This window comes from Topomyia yanbarensis, chromosome 3, assembly GCF_030247195.1.
Source record: "Topomyia yanbarensis strain Yona2022 chromosome 3, ASM3024719v1, whole genome shotgun sequence".
Classification (NCBI taxonomy): Eukaryota; Metazoa; Arthropoda; class Insecta; order Diptera; family Culicidae; genus Topomyia; species Topomyia yanbarensis.
Window position 1 is genome coordinate 287,258,081 of NC_080672.1, and position 15,088 is coordinate 287,273,168.

Genomic DNA, 15,088 nt, shown 5'->3' on the forward strand with positions numbered 1-15,088 from the left:
AAATGTTGGCATGACATTTAAAGGGTGTTTTCATTATAAACATTTAAAAAATGTTCCGCTTAATTCATAATAACCCACGAAGCGGCGTAGTAACGGGTGTTCAATAAAAAGTGATTTCAAAACCTTTCTGTAATTAAAGTAAAGAGCGTAATTTTTTTTCTCTCCAAGGGAATTGCTCTCTGGACTCCCTAGAAATGGGTGGCATGATTCTTTTCTCTCGGATGCTGTCAGTTCAATCGAAGATGGCGTCGAAACAGCAAGCACTCCGCGAGCATGTTGTACGGTTTTACGAAACGCATGGTTATCAGATTACCGGATCCTGGCATCCCTGAGCGTAGGGCGCGAAGATAATGACGAAGAAGAAGAAGAAGAAGAAGGAAGCATTGAAAAAGTTGTTCGACAACAAGGACGGAACGAGTTTGCGTGACGCCAGTCGAAAATATCATTGCTCCCTTGATTCACCGAACCCTCAAGATAAAGGACATCATCTGTAGGAAGAAGATTAGGTCCTCCGAGTAAACGGACGAGCAGATAGCGATCGTGATATCGCAGTGCCGGTAGATGACGAAGAACTACCGCGGCACGTCGTTCGTACTGGACGACGAAAGCTACTTTCCGTTCTCGAAGACATTCCAGGAAATTAAACGTCATGTATAGACCAGGTTTTCTAGTTATATTTTACCATTATTGTAACTTTTCTAAAGTACGCATACAAATGTAGCGAACGCAGTGGTCTTAATCATAAATCGAAACTCTAAAAACAATTTTATATATGGACTTAGATGCGTTTTTGCAACGGTTTTCGAGCGACAGTGTATTCATTCGTAAATAGGCTTTTTTAGTATGTATCTATTAGCAGAATCAAAACAGGATAAGCTGAGTGAAAATGAATCAATGAATTGATCGAATGTAAACAATAAACTTTCGTTGTGCTTTCCATCGATCCGCGTAAGAAAGTTTTTGTCTTCTGCACAGATTGCTATCATGCGGGTTACGCATGAAACCGCTATCAAACAGGGATGCGACATTGAAATCTATGTTTCGGCCACAAACATCTTTTTACTATCTGTGATAACTGAAACAGGAAAAAATCTGTGAAAATATATGATAAATATCCGAAAAATCTGTGAAAGATCACAAAATTTCCGAAAAACTATGAAATTTTCATCAAAATGCCCATCTGTGTAAAAGAATCTGTGATCAAAAATTGTGAAAATAATTCTGTGACATTACAGAAAAATCTGTGAATATGGTAACCCTGCTAAGGAATTAGATATACGTACCTACACATTCGCCTCAAACGCCTTGAACATAAGCGAACATAGCAAAAAGAGTCAACGCTGATGATGATGGGTAGAGTGTAAGAGATAACTGGTACCACGACACTATGTTAACCGTGTTTGCAAATGGAGCTTGAATATACAAGTGATTTTGTGTACGAATAATTGTAATTGTAATAATCGATATTTTACATAAAAGTGTGCTGGAAACGAGCACAACACAAATAAAGCTGTTTGAAAGGACACACTTAGTCGCGTGTTGGACGGCATTGGGTAGCGTACCTCCACAGGCAGTGTAACGGACTTCCAACATAGCTACACTTGCTGTGAAAACACACAGCGCAGTAATCTGCCCCGCCTGCCGTTCAACAGGCAACTGAGCTTGTCCGGCCAAATCCGTTCTTTAAATAATCGATGATGACGTCATTCATAGAAGCGTAGTGCGCTAGGTACACAAATTTGTCATGCCAAACAAAACAGATGTTCTAGACCCCACAACAGAACATTTCAAAGATATGCTCAGACGAAAGATAAGCATCTAAGCTTTCGATTAGTGAGTACTTCAGCGATACTGATTATGATTTCAGTGTTTTGAGTGATTTGAGCGAAGTCTGTACGGACAATTTGTTAGCGACTGTTTGATATGCTTTTTTACGAAATTTTCTTTTAATACATACCGTTATCGGGGGTTACTTTACGCCACGGGGACTACTTTACGCCAAAATTAAAGAATGATACTTGAGCTTCTAGTTCAAATTTAGCGTTATATTTTTGACAAAAACAAAACATAGTATTATTCGCTGTTTCAACACAAATATAAAAAATAGAAATAGGTTTAAGAAAATGATTGCAAATAATCGTAGTAGGCGATGAAATTAAATTATAAAATATACGCAAAAAGCATTGTACCTTAAATTCTCTTGAGAAAGCGTGATAAAGGGCGAACACGAAATTATCGCGACACCGAAAATGTCATGCCAATTTTCTTATAATGTTTAAAATCAAACCAAAATTTTAGGGTAGTTTTATACATATATTTACTTCAAAAATCAAAAGAAAAGTTAATCGATGGAGCCTTGAGTGTAAAATTGAACGCATTTTCGCTTGATGCCCTCCATCAAAGTCTTTACAGTGTCATCCGGTACCAGTTTCTCAGTTTTTTTCCATTTTCTTAACATGTCCTTCTCGTCTTTGACTGTCTTCTTGCTCTTCCGAAGTTCCCGCTTCATCATTGCCCAGTCCTGCTCCACCGGACGCAGCTCTGGACAGTTTGGCGGATTCATGTCCTTTGGAACAAAATGGACAGAATTGGCCTCATACCACTCCAGGACACTTTTAGAATAGTGGCATGATGCCAAATCTGGCCAAAATAGCGGAGCTTCGTCGTGTTGCTGCAAGAACGGCAAAAGGCACTTCTCGAGGCTCTCAGATTTGTAGATCTCGCCATTTACTGTGCCCTCTGTCACGAAAGGCTCACTCAGTCCGCAAGAACAGATGGCCTGCCAAATGAGATATTTGGAGGCGAACTTCGACATTGTCTTCTTCGTGAAAAACTCCAACCCCGGAATTTGCTTAAAATCGGCTTTTATATACGTTTCGTCGTCCATCACACAGCAACCATATTTTGTCAGCATCTGCTCGAGTTTTAGCCGTCGATTGTTGCCGCTCATCGCGGTTTGGGAAGTTCTGTACCTTGTATGTATGTAGTCCAGCTCTCTTCTTTACATTCTAGACGTAGCTCTGCGACATGCCGATCTTTTTAGCCAAATCACGGCTTGAGACGTTGGGATTTGCTTTAATCATCCGCTTCACCTTTCTCTCCGTCTTTTTGTTCTCCGGTCCCGGTTTTCTTCCAGCTCCTTTGCCGTGGTCCAACGTCAACCGCTCCTGGAACCGCTTCAACACTCTGGAGACGGTTGAATGGTGAATGTTCAACATTTTTCCCAACTGCCGGTGCGACAGGTCAGGAAATTCCAGGTGTTTGGAAAGAATTTATTCTCTCGACTCGCGTTGGTTCACCTCCATTTTCGTTGAATCGAAAAACACGACTTCGAGTTTGACAGCATGTAAACAATACACATCAATGAGAAAGTGTGCAAAATTTGGTTGATTTTTACCCAATGATAAAAAAAGTTATACCCTGTTGAATGTGTCGCAATAATTTCGTGTTCGCCCTTTATACCGGCTTTGGTCGTAGCAGGTGGAATTTTCTTAGCAGTCTCTGCGCAAGGCTTTCCATGGTGTAGCGGGTGATCACAATATTGGCATGTAGGAATTTGCCCTGGGTACGTGACTAGTGTACGTTGAGAATATTCAACTCCGTGAGGTGATTTGCATGTGAAGGTCATGTAGGAGGGAATAGGTTTTGTCGGACGCACCACCACCACACGAACGCCGTTGCGCAGTCCTGGGAAGAAGACTATTCACCATATTTCCATATTAGTTGTTTGATAGCGGAGGAACTAGTAGGGGGATTATGGTTAAAACTGACACCTTAAGCTTAACACTTTTTCTGAGTTGCCACAAAACCAATGAAATTATAACTTTTATGCAAAATTATTCTTCAGAAAATTCTTAACAAGGCTTAATTTTTTCAGCGCTTCAAAAAATTAATTTCATTGAAAATTATTGGTTGTAAAACTTGGAAAACAAAATGACGTTTTGTAGGCACTGAGGGTAAAACCGACACCCCATAGGGGTAAGATCGACACCCCCTTTAATTTATTTTCCCTCCTCTTTTTTGAAATCTTTCTCTTTTTTAAAAATGAGATATATGCGTGATTAATAAAGTGTGAGTATGTATGATGCAAATATGCGCTTTTTATAGCTTCACCGTGTAGTGACGAGAAGAATGTTCGAAAGCGTAGTACTATAAATAAGATTATTTTATTCTATAGGATTATTTCTTGATATGGGTATTTCCAAATAATCCTTACGCACATCATTGCAACCTTCAGTGTCATTTTATTTTGCAAGAGATGATTTGCAAGCGTTCTTCGTTCTGCTAATCGGATTAATTCACTTATAAGTGACACACACACACTTCTTAGTAAAACTATCTTTTTCAGACTTTAATTTTGCGGGACTCTGATCATCAACGATCTACTGGGGTATACATAAGATCATTGTCTCATTGTGATAAAGTTCGTCTATTGCAAACCAAGAGAACACTAGAAATTCGGTTTGATGGGGTTTTTTGCAGAAATAGCAAAAGCTTCGATAGAAACAGATAAGCAAAAATTCCAATTTTTGATTTTTAAAGAGTAAAACACAATAAAAGTATTTCTGCTATTACTTCTAGGAAAAGTTGTGGGGTGTCGGTTTTTCCCACAATTCCCCTACGTGGTGCCAGGTCAGCTTTATTTCAATACTGTCAACATCTATATACTGTATAAAATGTCATTACATTCGACAACATATTTCAAGTTGTTCTGAGAAGCGAATGATTCTGCTTGACTAATGTTTTTGAACATAATCAGTACCGCATGACGTAAATGGTGGAATTGAACCGCATTAACTTCTGCTACGTTAAGCTTCGTGTTCACCTTCAACATTTGCTCCACTTCAAGAATTGATGGTCTTATCGGACATTTCGTGTAGTCAACAGCAACAGAGTTTGCCCGCAACGGGATACAAACTAGCTTTGCATTGTCGCTCATTGTTTGTTCACGTTTCACTCACTAGGTAGGTATCATTTTTTTCTTTAACAAAAAAACCAGGCGGTGCGCGGTTAAATTCTATTACTCGCCCTGCTATAGCAGCGGAGCGATTTTTTGCTTCTGAACTGAGCGAGATGAGTAACCGGACTGTGAAGTAGTATTGTCATAAGGCAATGTTCCGTCGTTTGTCTTCTCGTAGCACGCTGTGGTAATCACTGACAAAATATTCTGTCAATGGGCATTGTTTGCTAAACAGAACACGGAAGAGTAGCTTATAAGAGCTATATTGGGACGCGTCTCCATAATTATCACAATCGAGCATGTAGATAAACCATATGAGTCCATCCAACCATTCGTGCCGTTTTCAACTCCTGAATATCATTTTACACCGACTCTGACAGGCTACTCCGTAATTCTCAAGCCTTATACACCCCTGCCATGATTTCAGCGGCTTTCAGCTCACTACATTGTTCCGATAGTCTTGGAACTTTTGCACTGATCGCCTTATGAAGCTGCTGCTACGTTGTGATCAGGCAATCTCTTGTTGGTCGTTGCTAGAAACTTTTTGTCCTAAAGGCGGAATTTTATATCTCAAGCTTTCAATGAAATAAGAAATTTATGCATATATATTTTGGTATTCAATATTATACTATGTTCAATAATATATTTTTTCAGTTTTCTAAAGTATTCACCGGAATCTATTCAGATCTTTCAGAATTTTTTTCTGTAGATAAAATTCAACTAAAAATACAATAAAATAACATAAAACATAAAATCGTTTTTTCAAAAATACGCACCGAAAACCTATTTTTATGTTCCTCATTCGTATAATGAAGAGATCTTGCTCATTTTCCTTTTCCATTTAACGACATTAAATTAGGTAGAGACTACTTAGTAGGGAAAGTTATGAAAATGTAGAGCCATAGTACTAAAGTGAGAGCGAGGATTTGAAATATATAGATCGGAAAACAAGAAGTGATAGGGTCATTATATTTATTTTATATTTTATATTTAACAATTTACGTCCATCTGACAATGAGTCTTAATGAACTAAATTACAAATAATTAACCTAAAGTGATAACAAACGATTTCTAAACTGTGCAGAACTAATGACGAAGTCGAAGTTGTCGGTAAAATCGTTGAAGCGACGGACCATTGCTAGTATCGGGCTGTTGGCAGCGTAGTTAGTGTTACGCATTTCAGTCTGCAGCAGTGTTCGAGGACGAAGGATACGGGTTGGTGCGTAGAGGTTAATTTGTGATAGGAGATCGGGAACATCATATTCGGCGAGAAGAAGCTTGGATACGAAGGTGGCTTGCGACGCGTGTCTACGATCTTCTAAAGTGTGCAGTCCTAGTAATCGACAACGGTCTTCGTATGGCGGCAAGTTCAGCGGATCATTCCAATGCAATTGACGTAACGCATATCTTATGAATCTGCACTGGACGGCTTCAATTCTTTGGTTCCAAGTTGCATGGTAGGGGCACCAGACGACGTTTGCGAATTCCAACTGTGAGCGCACCAGCGAACAATTCAACGCTTTGAAGCACAAAGGGTCCCGGAATTCGTTGAATATTTTGAACATAAAACCTAGTAGACGATTAGCTTTGTCAATGATCACTGAGAAGTGATGGGTGTACGTTAGCCTTTCATCAAGGATGGCGCCCAAATCTTTAACATGATCAACGCGTTGCAGCTGAGTTCCAGCGATGTTGTAGTTGAAATTAAACATGTTCCTCGTTCGATGAACAGGAACAGGCTTAAAATCTTCCGGACTAATCTTTTGTCTTCTGCTGGTAGGAGTCGAACTAGGCAGAGTTACTACGAATTGCTCAAATATACCAACATGTTTCACGGCAACAGCAGAGTCGTCCCTCTTTACCATGAGAACCGACAGCTGTCCTATCTGAATATTCCAAATGCTTTCATGGCTAAATATAACTTTTCTTACATAGTAATCTGTAGTTCACGGTGTATTTATTAGAACAACTTTATGCAAAAAATTCAGCATCTCTGAAACTTCGGAATATGAAATAATGGACTTTCCCCTTTCATTTAAAACTAAGATCAAAATGATCCGTCGGGGGGTCCAGAGCAACTTTTTTGAAGTTTTTTTCGAAACAATATTGGTTTTACTACTCGAGCTAGTTCATATTTCTGTCCCTAGATGGTGCTTTAGACATTCAAAAAACACTAAATGTGAGAATTTGATAGAAAATTTAATTGTCCACAAGTTTGTTGACAACTAAAAATTGATCTGAAATCACCCGGAAAAGTTGTTTAAGATTTTAACAAAGTTATATCTAAGATAGTTTCACACGAGGCCTAGTGGTTTGGAAATATATTTTCTCGCACTTATTTCACTACCAAAAAAAAATAATTGGGTTTATTGACACGAAAATATTTGACGGGATTCATTACAACTTCTTCGTTGACAATTCCTATTGACCTACTGAAAATCAGGACGTTTGACAGAGGCAGAAAACTATTTGTGTTTTTGGTTCAAGTTTGTAATCTTTCCCGATAGGTTCGAAGGAACTACCATTCATCGGAAGGTATTGCTTGGTTACAAGGGTTTGCTTACATTTATGTTTTCGAAAGGACCAGCCGTCGCATAATTTAGGTTATGATCGTTTAAGTCAGCTATTATAATTCTGTTCAAGACGAAATGTTGGGACACACAGTTTATAATTGAACGCAAACCACAGAAGTAACTGTCCAAATTAGTGGTTAGCGTGAAACGATTTATTCAAATTTTTCCGCAAAGTATATTGTGGCAGTTGGATTTTACGGCCATTTCCTATGAATTATGCGTGAAATCGTTAATAAATTGACCCTTGATTATGCGAAATGTATTGAAAATTAAATATGATTTGAGTACAAGAAAATCCTTATATACATACAAATCCACGAATATATCCCAAAAAAAATATCTTGATCCAAAAACTCAAAATTTTTTGTTCACTGTTTGTCATATTGAGTTAATTTTGAAAAAGAAAATCAGCGTTTTTAACCAAGCATTGCAATGAAATTCGCGAAATATTGCAATGGTGTTAACAGTTTTATTGAGTTTGTTCAAATATAAAGGTTGAAGCTCAGGACAAGTGAATTTTATACGAAAACGCTAACAAAGTAGGAGGTTCATGCAAGAATAGTTATCAGTCATCTCCGAGAACAATCGAAAAAATGAAAAACAAGGCATACATCATTGAAAAAGCTGTTTCTGCGGGAGAAATCACTCACCATCTTAGAAAAGAATATTAATATCATACTAGTTTGGTCAACTCTTATCTAAGAATTTTCATCCCAAAAATATTAATGGTGCCCTATATCAGGTGGAATCTGGAATTATAATTTTCAGCTAAAAGATGAGACTTTCTAAGCTCTCAAATTCCGTTGAATGCACTGTTCAACTAAACACAGGTATTTGGCAAATGAAAAAAGGGCGTGTGAATTGACTTACAAACCACTAGGGTTTCTGTGAAACTAACTTAGACTTCGTTAAAATATTAAACAACATTTCCGGATAATTTCAAATCGGTTTTTAGTTGTTAACAAAGTTGTAGACAATTAAAATATCTATCAGATTCTCACATTTAGTGTTGTTCGAATGTCTAAAGCACCATCTAGGGACAGAAATATGAACTAGTTCTATTGTAAAATCAATGTTTTCACGAAAAAACTTAAAAAAAAAGTTGCTCTAGACCCCCCGACGGATTATTTTGATGTTGAATTCAAATGAAAGGGGAAAGCCCATTCTTTCATATCCTGAAGTTTCAGAGATGCGGATTTTTTTTGCATAAAGTTGTCAAAAAAAGACACCGTGTAGTTAATTTAATGTCATTAAAAGGAAAAAAGATAAAACTAGAATAAATTGTTATCCAATCAAATAACATCTATATAATTCCAAAAGTGTTTCTAAGATTATATTACTCTTATGTTTTAGAAGAAAGATTCTCTTGTTATTGCTTTTCATGTAAAACTTACATGGCTTGCTTAAAAAATGAGATATGCAGTAAGTTTCACATATTTCTCGTATGTCTTCAATATTATAATTATACTTATTAATTTTGTTTTAAAAATCCCAAAGCATTAGGGGGGGCTGAAGCTCCCCCTAGCCCCCTCTTTGCGCACGCCAATGGCTAGAAGTTGCCGATTTTCTATACGCTGAAGTATATTTTGGGTAAACAAAGATGGGCGACGGAGAGTTGAGGCAATTGGCGAGAAACTCGATCGAAGTGGGTTATCAAGCACACATATAAACTCAGATGTAAACAAAAACACCTGACAGCATCCAGCTAAAAGACAATACCACACGTAACCCAGAGCGTGAGTTCCAGTTTGAAGCAACTCAGCGAAAATACCTGTACAACTACCATCAGCCAACCATCAGGTAACAAACGTACGGACCAAAGGCACGTTTTTAAGAGACCAAAACAAAACAAAAACTTTCCTGTTGGGCCAGTTCTTTCTCGTTGTGGTTTGACGATTCTCACCTTAAGTCGCGAGCATCAGCCACCGGTGGACTCAATCTGTGAGCAACCTTTAACGCGACAAGACGTACGTTTGGCGATCGTGGCTCGTTCCGTGTGCCTGCAATAGAAGTAATACCGTGGTGTAACCTGGCGGGGTGGGCAAGGTAAACAGCGAACAGAAAAGAAAGATCATTCCTCATCTGCAGGGTTCGTTCGAAGCGCGATGTGTGAAGGTGAAGTGGTGGCTTTCTTTGGCGCTTCGTCAGCCACCGTGTTTATTGTAGTTCCTGCATATGGAATGCGATCGGAAATTTCGTGCTGGCCTAGTTTTACTTTGGATTAGGTGCTGCATCCGGGATCGATCGCGTCGGAAAACTAGAGTTCTACGTTTTGAGGGTGGTGAAATTTATGTGCTGGAAAGTTACTAATCATTATTGTAGATTATAAATTGTTTAAAGTGTGCAACTGCGAATTTGTTCGAAAATTTAATCTACAAAAAGGATGATTATTGTGGATATTGCTCAATTAACTATCGAAAAAGGTGTAAGAAATTTAATCACCGCAAAAAGAAGAGTTGTGCAACGTAAACCGTTTTGTGGTGTCCAAGAGCTTGTGTTCGTGTTAGTGAAGTCATTTTATGGTCGTTGGTAGAGGGCTGAATGTAAGAAAATGCTCACCGAATAGTGACTAAGGAGGGGTCACTTTGGGTTAGTCAGCAGCACGATTTTCTCTCACACTCCCCAAGTTATCGAAATCTGCGTTGCGGTGAGAAAGTATCCATTTATTGGGTGTATAGTATATCTCATTGCACTGGATCGACAAGTTCGAGGAAACCACAGCTTTGTTGATAGCACCGCAAAAAAACGTCATCGGAAACCAATTGAGTCTTGCGATGACGAGGCCCAAGCAAACACCTTCAGCGAAGATGCTGATCCAGCGACTGGTTTTCGCATCCGTAATGATTTTGCTGATTCTAGTCGAACCGGTTCGCTGTCAGATCATTAACCGTACACCGCATTTTATTCCAAGCTCCGGAGACATGTCTCGGTTTAGTTTGCCGGAAAACACACCGGTTGGAAGTGTCGTCTACCAGCTGAGAGGTAAGTCCAGAAGACGAAATTGAACATTCACTTTTATTTTCACGCAACTGTTTCGAACGGGTTGTTCCAGAACTAACCCCACACCTGTCTTCGGCTTTTTTACCTGCATGTTACGTTTCGGTTGGATTCCTTTCGTTGGCTAGAAATACATCATACGTTTCTACTCATTGATGTTTTTTTTTCTTATGTCGAGCTCCGGTTTTTCAACTTTTGCTTCCCACATAGGGTAAATGTAGTTTTCTTCTTTTACATACTCAACCAACTCCCCCAGCGATCACACTCGAGCGGAGCTCTTTTCTTCGGTCTGTCGAGTACCCGACCTTCGGAAAAGAATTGTAATTTGTTTCTAGAGATTTTAGAAACAAAGAGGCACAGAAAATTGCATCAAATGCGATGGCCACGCTTTGACGAGCCTATTCCGCAACTTTCTCGGTTTTATTTTGGCGGTTATGTTTCTGCCGGACATGCTCGATCCGAGGTCTCCGGTAGATGGATAAAAAGTACTAGAATCTCACATTGAAATTTCTTTCGATTTCAACACCTGACCCAAGGTTGTCCTGCAGGTTTCTGATCTTCAGTGAGAATATGAGTGTAAAACTCAAAGAATAATTAAATAATATGGCAGAAATAGGAGTACATTCTATTACGTAACACAAGATTCGAATCATTTTATTAGGAGTTTGGGGGAGGGGGGGGGCTTAAGAGTTTCAGCATGAAAAAAACACTTTATTTGCGATTTTTGGTTGCAAAGTGATAAACAAATTGTACATTATAATGTATCATTTCAATAAAATATGTAATTTTCCTATACAAAAATATCGACAATCGACTCTGTGATGAAGCTTTTTGTAGAATGTCTCTGGGAAAACACGAGTTGCGGTGTTAACTGTCATTCAAAAACTACTTAAACGATTTATTTCAAACTTTGCATACACATTCTATGTATGAGATATCTAACCCCTACGTTGAGTTTTCGAGATAATTTTTCGATTGAGGGAGTTTTTTACTCATTTGAAATGAAAATTGCTATTTTCCACGAAAAATTCCCCCATTTTCAAGATTGGTTTCTGCCATGAAATTATAACTATAATTAAATTTAAATTAGTTATGAGTTGATATTTTATTCCATGCTGACAAACAGAGCTCACGTGTTCATCGTGTTTGTTTATTTTAGAGCGATTCATAATCATGGCAAATTCATTCGGTGAATCTCAGCTCTTTAAAAAAGAATCGCGATACATTCGCTCTTTGTGAAGCGTCGACTCTTTTGATCGATTCGCGATTCATTTGCCTATCTCTAGTGCATACAAACAGCGTTACACTATAAATCCTTAAAAAAACCTTTTCGCACACACTGTTACACTGGTTTTCTCTTATTATATATTGTTCCTCGCTTATTATATATTATATATTTGTTCATCGCAAAAGAAGATGTTTTCGTACTTTTGGCAAATTTTTTGACCCGTCCACTGTGGATTGTGTAAAGGATAATTGTCAGCGGTGTAGCCAAAATGGGTTACCTCCACACCCCCCTCCCCAAACAAAATTAAATGGATTGAACAAATGGATGCTAATTTAATTAAATATTGTACAATAATAACTTTGGAAGTGTATTGTCCGATCACTATATTGAGAACCTATTGTTTTAAGAGTCAGTTTGTGTTGCCACAGGTCATATTGATGTTCACTTTTCGAGAAAAACGATTTTCAAAGTTTGAGATTGAATATCTTGAAATTTATAAGTGTTATGAGCTTCTCGGATAAGGTAAACGATGCTTTTATCTTTTCTGTGGTAATCTCTCAATTTATGCGAAGATCGGTTGACTATATTGACAGTTTTTGCTTAAAATGTAAACCAAAGTCGCTCGCACACGTGTCATAAGTGTAATGATGATAAAATATGTATAACGTGTCAAAAATGTGCACAGAAGATTTCATATAATATTGAACTATAACTGATTCGTAATATTATGCGTTATAGATTACCATGCCCAATGTTATACTTTTCCATGCGGTAGCAGCAATATCAGGTTACAAAATGGTGGTATCGGAACACAAAGTTTCCACAATTTTCCTCCATTGATTTCATTAACAATTTAGACCTAATAAATATCAAACAATGATATTGTTGAGAGGATACTAAACGAAAAAATATTCTTATAATCCATCATTATATGTCGGCATACTTTCCAAAACTAGATTGCCAATCTCAAAAGGAAATTCGTCCAATAATCTTGGAAACACAAGCCAACAATTCGCAGAAAAAACTATGGTAGGGAAAGTTTTGCTCCCAAGACAAGAACCTAGTTAATGATTATGGTTGATCTACATAGGAATTACGTAGGGGGACCTGGGGCTATTAAGACAGTGGGGGTAATTCGGACCCTCGATTTCTCAGAAAATAGCAAGACTATCTGACTATCGTACATATTTGTGGAACCGCTATTCTGAAACATTGATTTTGAGAGTTGATTCTTTGTTCTTTGTAGAAAGGAGATACAACGTGTTTCGTTGTTTTGCCATTCCCTAATAAAAAATATTATACACGAATGTTAACCCATATAGTCCAACGATTCCACATATTGTTTGGATGATACATTGAACAGGTCGTTAGGCTCTTGAATCATAAGATGTTTATTAGGGTTCTCAAAACAAAAATCATTATAATGGAAAAACCGTGATTAAAGCTTAGTAAAAGTGAAAAAAGGTAAGTGTTTTGGTAAGCTTGAGGCTCCTATTTTATGGAATGATGTTTATTTGGGTGAAAACACAGATATTTTCGAGACGCTCATCACGTTTGTGGGATATGAGCGTACGGGACTATTCGGACCCCCTATTCCGTCAACCACTAATCAGCGGCTTGCGGCTGCGCACACCATTGCACATGTCACAGCAAAGAAAATAAAGGGCCGCCATTCGACAGCTGTGACATACCAGAATAAGTTTTTGTAAAGCAATTTTTTTTCTTCTTAAGAAGTGTCTCTTATGAATATTTCATAGGTAAACATAATTCCATTGTAAAAAAATAAAGAAAAATGAAGGGCAGTCCTAATTACCCCTATATTGTAAAAGGATGGAAAAACGTAGAGATTTGCAAATCGTTGCCTAGCACTGTCATTGAGTGGTGCAAATGAACCTTGCCTGGCACCAAAATGTAGCTGAGGTTTCAAACTAACAATTAGGACTTTTGACCGGTAACTTTTTTCTCATCATCATCATCACCTCATCACCTAAAAGGGCGATTTGCTTAAGTAGGTCCGAATAGCCTCGGGTTCCCCTATATCTTCAGAGACATCTGCTAGGATTGTTGTCTATTTCGTTATTGTCATAAGATAGCACAAATCGATCACTCGAGAAATTGGCGCTTGTCATAATCGTATTTCGCTATATCTCGGTAACCCAGCAGAATTTAAAAATTCTGAAAACGCCACATTGTAGAGATTTTAAAATTCAGTAACATGGCATATCTAACTCAGTTCTCGCCAAAATGAAGTTTGTAATACGCTTGCACAACAGCGACGACTTTTGAAGTTTCAAATGCGGCCTCAAACGCGAACCCACAAATTTCCGTGTTCGTGCGATCATGAATCGATCACGTCCGGAAATCATTACTCTCCGTCCCAGCAACTTTGGTCCATACATTCAGTTGGAGTAATCAAAAAATAAGACTCATTTCCACTAGACAACACGTTCCATGGCGACATGGCCGGAAATTCTAGTGATATGGAAGATCTCACTTTCTTCTAGCATCTTAGCTGGTTGGAGTTGGATTTACGGTCCGCGCACAATCATCCAAGAACACACGCGAATAATATGCGAAAGGCACGCGGGTATAAAGGAGAATTTAAACACGTGAAGTTACATACACGTTAGGACACGCGACATAGCAATTAAACATGTCAACGTACAAATGCTCGAGCCCTTCGCGATGATACATGCGCTCGCGAAATCGCATGGCCGGACATATCTAAACCGTACAATGAGTATCACATGCAGCATCACGTCCCGCTGCAATTGGCCTTAAGCAGTGTTGTAGGGGGCGATATTGCCTGTCTCGTCCGCAATTGTAGCGTGTGATTCTGACGGAGAGCCCTTCCGGGCACCTAGCTCTACAGCTCCAATAGGACAACACACGAAAAAAAACAATTTGGCTTTCGTGATAGATTTAAACTTTCATCGAAGAGTACAGCTTAGCAAGATTTAAATTACACTCATGTCACGTTTAGTTTTTACAGGAACATTTCTCGCGTAATTTAGAACATTTCTCCGGTAATTTAGAATAATAATTTAGGCGTTTGAGCCAACTATTACAATTCCATTCAAAAAGAAAATTTGGGACAAACTGTTCCGCGTCAAACGCGAAGCACAACAGCAAACGTACTTTTTTGCCTTTTTTAAACTGTCCAAATGTGTAGTTAACGTGGAACAATCCATTCAAAATCTCCCCTCAAAGTACATTTTCACATTTGGGGTATACGCACATTTATTATAGATTATGCAAGAAATCGTTATTAAATAGACTGTTCTTACTGAGCGAAGATGATGAATGTATTGTCATGTGAGAAGTTCCCTT

The 15,088-nt window shown here is 38.3% G+C and overlaps 1 protein-coding gene across 2 annotated transcripts in view; it reads left to right on the forward strand.

Moving 5' to 3' along the window:
* Window positions 1-9,484: 9,484 nt before the first annotated feature.
* Window positions 9,485-15,088, forward strand: part of LOC131689505 (cadherin-23) — an 83,067-nt gene continuing 77,463 nt past the window's right edge. For both annotated transcript variants that reach the window (XM_058974642.1, XM_058974643.1), the window contains exon 1: window positions 9,485-10,515. In XM_058974642.1, coding sequence (XP_058830625.1) covers window positions 10,308-10,515 — 208 coding nt within the window. In that variant the 5' untranslated portion in view covers window positions 9,485-10,307. The remainder of the gene's footprint in view (window positions 10,516-15,088) is intronic.